The sequence below is a fragment of the Tasmannia lanceolata genome, unplaced genomic scaffold, assembly GCF_043159265.1.
Source record: "Tasmannia lanceolata isolate RefF3 unplaced genomic scaffold, GAP_Taslan_0.1 ptg000521l, whole genome shotgun sequence".
Classification (NCBI taxonomy): domain Eukaryota; kingdom Viridiplantae; phylum Streptophyta; class Magnoliopsida; order Canellales; family Winteraceae; genus Tasmannia; species Tasmannia lanceolata.
This window is the reverse complement of record NW_027519194.1, coordinates 1-6,566: the sequence shown is the minus strand read 5'-3', so window position 1 is coordinate 6,566 and position 6,566 is coordinate 1. Positions and strand designations below refer to the sequence as shown.

General features: G+C 46.3%; 3 protein-coding genes across 3 annotated transcripts; 1 reads left to right on the top strand and 2 right to left on the bottom strand.

The window, feature by feature from the left end:
* Positions 1-446: 446 nt before the first annotated feature.
* On the bottom strand, positions 447-3,158 carry LOC143868533 (endoribonuclease Dicer homolog 2-like). The gene has a single exon (XM_077376193.1). It carries the CDS (start codon positions 3,156-3,158, stop codon positions 447-449), a length of 2,712 nt encoding a protein of 903 aa, XP_077232308.1.
* Positions 3,159-3,972: 814 nt separating this feature from the next.
* On the top strand, positions 3,973-5,325 carry LOC143868532 (uncharacterized). Its single transcript, XM_077376192.1, has one exon. The coding sequence runs from the start codon at positions 3,973-3,975 to the stop codon at positions 5,323-5,325; it is 1,353 nt and encodes a 450-aa protein (XP_077232307.1).
* A 77-nt stretch (positions 5,326-5,402) lies between these two features.
* LOC143868531 (uncharacterized) lies at positions 5,403-6,500 on the bottom strand. The gene has a single exon (XM_077376191.1). It carries the CDS (start codon positions 6,498-6,500, stop codon positions 5,403-5,405), a length of 1,098 nt encoding a protein of 365 aa, XP_077232306.1.
* Between the last annotated feature and the right edge of the window lie 66 nt (positions 6,501-6,566).

The window sequence follows — 6,566 nt, the reverse complement described above, 5'->3', positions numbered from 1 at the left end:
TTATGTACAATTTGTACAGCAAGTCTGGCAGATAAAAGGATTGCATGACACTTGTTGCGTCCGTATTAAAAAGCTCCAATTGGCTTGCCATGAAGTATATGCTGTGGCTCGACTCCGAAGCGTCTATCTTCTTCCCTACTTTGGGCGAGGCGAAATCTCGGGAAAGTGTCACCACCTCAATGATGGGTTGCCTCAGCGGGATGTTGTATTGGGGGCCATACTTTCGCTCCGAGAGGCCCAGGAAGGTGGTGTCCTTCATACCTGGAACTACGGAGTTGGGGCTCAAGTCGTCTCTGACCCGTCTAATGAGGAACAAACGATTCCTCCTTCGCTTGTCGTCCTCCTGTTGATCCAGGTGGAATTGCAGCCTGACAATGTCGTCTTGGCGGAATTCGTAGTTGTACGGCCGGTGGAATGTCTCCGCCATGAGTTGGAAATCCGGCCTGTTATTTTTCCGTTAAAATTAGCATGTAAAATAGGCAATTTCGCTTGAATTCCTCCTTGGGGACTCTGCCTATGGACAGGCAAAGCGTCAGCATCTTGTGGGTATAATTCAGGAGGTCCGTGTGATCTTGATTGCGTAGTATCTTGTAATTGGCAGAGATCTCCTCGAGTTCAAGCTTATAATTACCATAGTGACCGTGGAGAGCCTTTGGTAACATGCAACTCATACTGGAGTCAATTACGAGACCCAAGCGACGTCTCTCGAAATACCTCTGGGTGTCTTGTCTCACCTGGCCCTCGATGGGGATGAACTTGATCCTTAGCAATTTGTAGGTCTTCTCAAGGTAGTTTCGCGACAAGAAGTCAACAGGTTTGTATAGCGCTGGATCGAACACAACGAGCTCGCGCCCTTCGTGATCGATGGCCTTTCCGGCGTAAAATGGGTTGAGATCCTCGTAGATGGGCATGAGACCGGCACTTGTCAATAGTTGATCCGCACTCTCGGGTGTAAGCCTATTTGGGATACCATTTTCGTTGAATTCTCCCATATCGTATAGGGCTGTGTAGGCTGCAATGATCGCCGAATCTAGGGCCAGGCTCTCGTATGCCTTCTCATTGCCTTGAACTCCGTGCTGTATGGGGCACCCGGGTGGCATGTAGAGGGTTGTCAGGAACAAGCCGACGCTCGTCTTGATACAATCGTACCTGATTCCGTCCGTGAACGGATGCTTGTGGGCAAGACGACTGCAATACATGAAGAGAATGATCCTAACATTGGTGGCGGACATGTAAATCTTGCCATCATTTGTCGTAAAGTGGTCACTCATAAACATTCGTTGCTGGAGGGGCAGTGATTCTAAGCTTTGTTGGCGCTTGTCCGTGATGAAGTTCGTGGACTCTCTCGTCTGTGACGCGATATTCCTCTCCTCGGAAAAGAGAGTCTTGACTCTAGTCTCAAAATCATTGAGCTTCTGGAGTTGTGTCTGGGTTTCGGTAGCGTTTCGTCGTTCGCACATGGTTATGTAGGATGATATCTTCTCGCGAGCTCGGCCGCGAGATTGGACGTAGACGCGAAACGTCATGGCTGGGTCATAGCGGATGACAGTTGAGCAAACGGGCAAATCAATCCCCTCCTCCAATACGGAGGTGGTCACAATGACGTTCAATAGGCCACGTCGGAAGTCAGACAATATCTTGGCCTGTTCGTTGGATTTCCTCTTTATGAAACAGGCGTACTTAGAGGAACTTGCTGCCGCTAAACCAATTGCATAATCGCTCTTAATGAATGAGAACATGGGTATTGAGGAGCTAACCGTCTTGAGCCAACGATTGAGTACAACAACCTCAAGTCTGCTGTGAACAAATACAATGCAACTGAAGCACGACTTACCACTTGTACCGTCGATGGTCCTGTCGTATTCCTCCTTCAAGACATCCAACAGGGCAGTGCATCTGGGTTGAGTATAGCTGAGAAGCTCATCGGACAGGCTACCGTTGTGTATAAGGTTGCTGATTGCCTCGCTAAGTTGCTTGAGTAACTCGGTGAAGTAGATATAGACTGGCTTTAGGTCACTTGATATAATCTTGCTGGTCGTGTGTTTTTCCACTGAAACAATGAGCAAGCCGCAAATTTCCCTGAGGGTCCAGAGTCCGCACCTTTTCCTAATTCTTATGAGATGTTCGAGGACCTTCGAGAAGCTACTTGGTTTCAGGGATATGCCCATGGCAGAGAGTTTGAGTTTGTTGTAGTAGGACAGCATGAGGGCGTCTTCGTTTGTCAACTTCGAGGGCACCTTGTACTCCAACTGTTTGATCTTACTCAACTCGAGTGTAAGTTTCATATCCCTTGCGTAGTTTGACAGCTTGGAGCATATCATATCGGTGTCGTCCAATTGAACATCACAAAAAGAATGAATCACCATCTTGGGCTTCGTCTCCTGAACTTCAAGGTCGGTGACACAAATGGCGTCGAGTCTTTGCTCTAATTTCTGGATTCCCTTGAAAATGTCGTCCGGGTTGCTGGGCATATTGTTTACCAAGGAGGCTGTCAATCCAACAATACGAGGTTTCTGCTCTCCCGGGTTGACGCGATAATAGTTTTCATAGTGTTTCAGCAATTCCGAATAAGGGTGCTTCGAGTGGGCCTTCTTGCTAACTGCATGGTGGCACTCATCTAATATCAAGGCGGATAGACTGGTCCAATCGATGAGATTTGAACCGACAGCCGAGGAGAAAATCTGAGGCGTCATGACGAGTATGTCTATGCTCTCCAATTCTTTGGTCCATTCTGTTTTCGACCAATGGTCAATGTGTTTGCCAAGATCGCAAGTCCTGCCACAATAAACCTTGACTCTATAGGGGACGAACATATGAATGTACTCGGCTTGTTGCCTAGTCAAATCCTGAGTCGGTGTCAGGAAGATGACTTTCCGCTTCTGGTGAATCTGTGAGCTTATTTGGGGCGAGCGCAAGAATAAGACTGTGATGTAAGTCTTACCTAGGCCGGTACCTAGGTAGATGATTACATTTCGCTCGAGGGATTTTTGGCACAATTCTGTCTGGTATCGTCGGGGGGTTAACTTAAGCAGCTCGTGAGGCTTCGACTCGAGCAAAATGTTAATTCTTGCTCCTTTGACCGCCTCCAAGACATCGCCACCAACTTGTTGGTGCTTGGCGTTGGATGCATCATCCTTGTTGGTGTCCTGTTCAACCATCTAATAAGTTCTTTTTGTTTCGATCAAAATTATTGTACTCCTTGTGACTCATCCAGAATTGATGATGAGCTTTGATCCAAAAAATTTTCACGAGTGGCAATGGATTAGCCGTTCGTTGTTTTGAAGGCAAAACAAGAATCCCTTCGAGAAAATTCTTGTTGCTCCAAAATCTATTTTCATTTCTGTCCCTCTGCCCGCCCCAAAGCCCTTGTTGCTCTGAAGCATCATATTTCTCGCTTACTCAACTCTGGCCTCCTGTGAAGTGATGACGAATATGATTCATTATCGCCGTCGATTATCGCTGTCGATGAGTGATAAAGAGTGCTGATTGCACTTTTGTTTTGTCTTTGCGATAATAAACTCACAAATCTGCGACTGCAATTACACAGAGGGGACTGCAAAGGTAAGCCAAAGCTGAGCGTGCTTTCCTTTGCTTTCTCAACAAACTCAAAGTTTCGTGAATTCTTTGGTGGTGTAACACGAGATGTTAGTGCACGCGGGGTCCACTACAGGCTTGTTACTGCTGCATCAAATCCACACAGTCGTGTGCAAAAGTTTTGCGCTCCTCGAGGTGCATCATCTCACAACTTGGTGCAGCTCAAGCAACTCGTGAACTGATTTGGAATGCTGCGTGCACCAAGAGGTGCGAAACTCGTGGTGCATGGCTTTAAAGTCGCTATCTCGATCGCGCCAATTCGGGTACTTTGTCTCAAACTTCACTCTAAGATGTATTTCAACTATTAATTGAACCATCAATAACATCGAACTTTTCTACTTTCTATAGATCTGAATATTAAACTACTCATTCCCGAAGATGGTTTCAGCGACAAAGAAAACCGTAGACACCAGGAGGTTCTACCACAACACCGGTCAACTATTTGCCGATCAATACTATCATATTTACAATGCAAGATTACTGGAGTCTCGCGAATCTCTAATTAGGAACTCCCGCTTTAGATGGGGCGATGAGGTGAAGAATGTACCGCTAGAGCAACTCAACTCCTCTCTCGGGTCAACAGACGTCTTTGTCATCGGCACCCTTTTCAAACTTATGCCCAAGCAACCATCGATTCTCAGAGAACTCGAGGAGAATGAAGCCGTCGTGACCGATCCTAATCATAACTTCACCAAAGACGAGGATACTCTCATCTTGCACGAGACTGATGAAAACGTTCGAGTCGTTGGTGATATTGATGTCAGCATGCATGTAACAGGTATCCCAGTTTCATTGCTCGGCAACCAACTCGATGGTGGTGCGAAATTTCACGTTAAAGACGTTTGTTACGCAGGATTGAATCTTTCTGTCTACAAAGAGCCTAAGAAAACAGAAAAAGTTGGCGGAAAGAGTCAGGATGAACGCCTACTGATAATCTCGGGTCTTGAGTTTGGTTTCGACTTCATAACTAGCAAAGACAGGACAAACGAGATAGTAGCAGCCTTAAAGAAGCTCAGAAATTTTGTCACAGGAACAAGCACAAAGGAAGAGGTGAACGGATTCAACGGAACGAAGATCTCAAGAATAATCATAGCTGGAAACTCAATCGCATCTGGTTATGCCAAAGCCAAGAGCGAATACTTGGGCTCGTCGGAAAGCAAAGATACCCGATCGCTGACCGAGGTTTTCGAACTATTCGACAAGTACTTGTTCACATTAGCCCAGAGTGGCGCCATTATTGATCTGATGCCTGGTAAGAATGACCCCACATCCTTCCTACTACCCCAGCAACCATTGCATCCAAAGATTTTGCCAAAATCCGGCGTCTTGGAGAACATACATCCAACGACGAATCCAGCCCTCATTGAACACAATGATCTCCTCTTTCTGGGAACCTCAGGCGAGAATGTTCTGGCCATCAAACAATATTCCAAGATCGAACATAGCACGACAATACTACGTAGCACCCTTGAGTGGGGTCATATTGCCCCGTCCGCTCCCGATAATCTGAGTTGTGTACCATTTAAGGGTAAAGATCCATTCATAATCGACTTCGCGCCGGACGTCTACTTTGCAGGCAACCAGCCAGAATTTCTCATCGACACCTACTCGACTGAGGACAAGTCCAAAATCCAGATTGTATCAGTGCCCAGTTTTGTTAACACCCTCACTTGTGTTCTTGTGGATCCATCAAACTTGGAGGTTGAACCAATTTGTTTTGCAGAGAAGTAAATGATTGATTGAGATCTTTATTTTAAGTATACATGTAGACTTTCCTAATTGACTAGAATTGTTTCCTGACTTCTAATTTATGATTTCGTTGCAAGATTGGACTCGTGATTGGACATGACATACTCGGAGAAACCTATGTACATGGCCACTAATAGACCAACAAAGCTTGCAAGGTAGACACTGTTGTGCAATATGATACAAGTACATACACAGAGGCCAACATAGATCGCGTATCTGTAATAATTGGCCTCCGGTGGTAGTATTGTCTTCTTCAATGCAATACAGTTGCCCTGCTCGAGTTGATAGCCCTTGGCGCACCTGAGACACATATCGGGTCCATCCCCGTGGCACCCATCGCAAGCTCGGTCACATTCGTAGCAAAAGTAGGAGCCCTCAGTGTTGACACAAAAGGTGTTCTCACCGCAGATTTTGTTCTTACTTCTGATACACTCGTCAATGTCCACGCATCCATAACTTGGCTCCCATGTGAAGCCAGACTTACAGACGTCGCACTTGGTTGGACCTGGACCACGACATTGTTCACAAGATCTGTGGCATTTTTCGCAAGCGGTTTTGCCTCCGCTCGGATTGGAATGAGATTTGTCCATGTAGAAACCCTTGAGGCAAACGGAACAATCCTGCCCGGCGTGTCCCGCCTTACAAATGCAAGTTCCATTGCCTGACCTAGTGCCTTCGCCGTGGCAGAATTCGTTGGTGTTGCACTTGGAACACTTGGTGCACTTTTGCCCGAAACTTCTCTCAGGGCAGCATACTTTGAGATCCTTGATGCAGACAAAGTCAAAGAACGACGCCTTCGAGCTAGACTGTTTCCATCTTAATACACTTGCCTGTTGTGTAAAATAGAAGTTCCTACACTTTTCCCTATCGCCATCGTTGTGATACTCCTTGCAAACGGCCTTCTTGATTTTCTCCAAGTCAATCCTATCACCAACTTGGCCATAGGAGTTCATCTGTCTCGGCCTCCTGGTAAGCTCGTCGACAGAGCTACTCGTTAGGCGGCAATCATGGCATTTATCCTCTATGATATCTGCGGTGGCCAGGAAACTCGTATGCTCCATCAGCAAACTAAAGGCTAAATATCCTATTACGAATTGCAATATCCAGAAGAAGACTATAACGATAACTCGAGTTAGCGATATATTCAGCTCGACCATCTTGACTAGTGGGTGTATAGTTCGCTATAGTTGCACTTTCTGGCTCAATAAGTTTGGAAGTCGAGC

What these genes read in the sequence shown, in the direction of transcription:
- LOC143868533 (XM_077376193.1), bottom strand. Translation starts at nt 3,158, where the DNA reads ATGGTTGAACAGGACACCAACAAGGATGATGCATCCAACGCCAAGCAC.
- LOC143868532 (XM_077376192.1), top strand. Translation starts at nt 3,973, where the DNA reads ATGGTTTCAGCGACAAAGAAAACCGTAGACACCAGGAGGTTCTACCAC.
- LOC143868531 (XM_077376191.1), bottom strand. Translation starts at nt 6,500, where the DNA reads ATGGTCGAGCTGAATATATCGCTAACTCGAGTTATCGTTATAGTCTTC.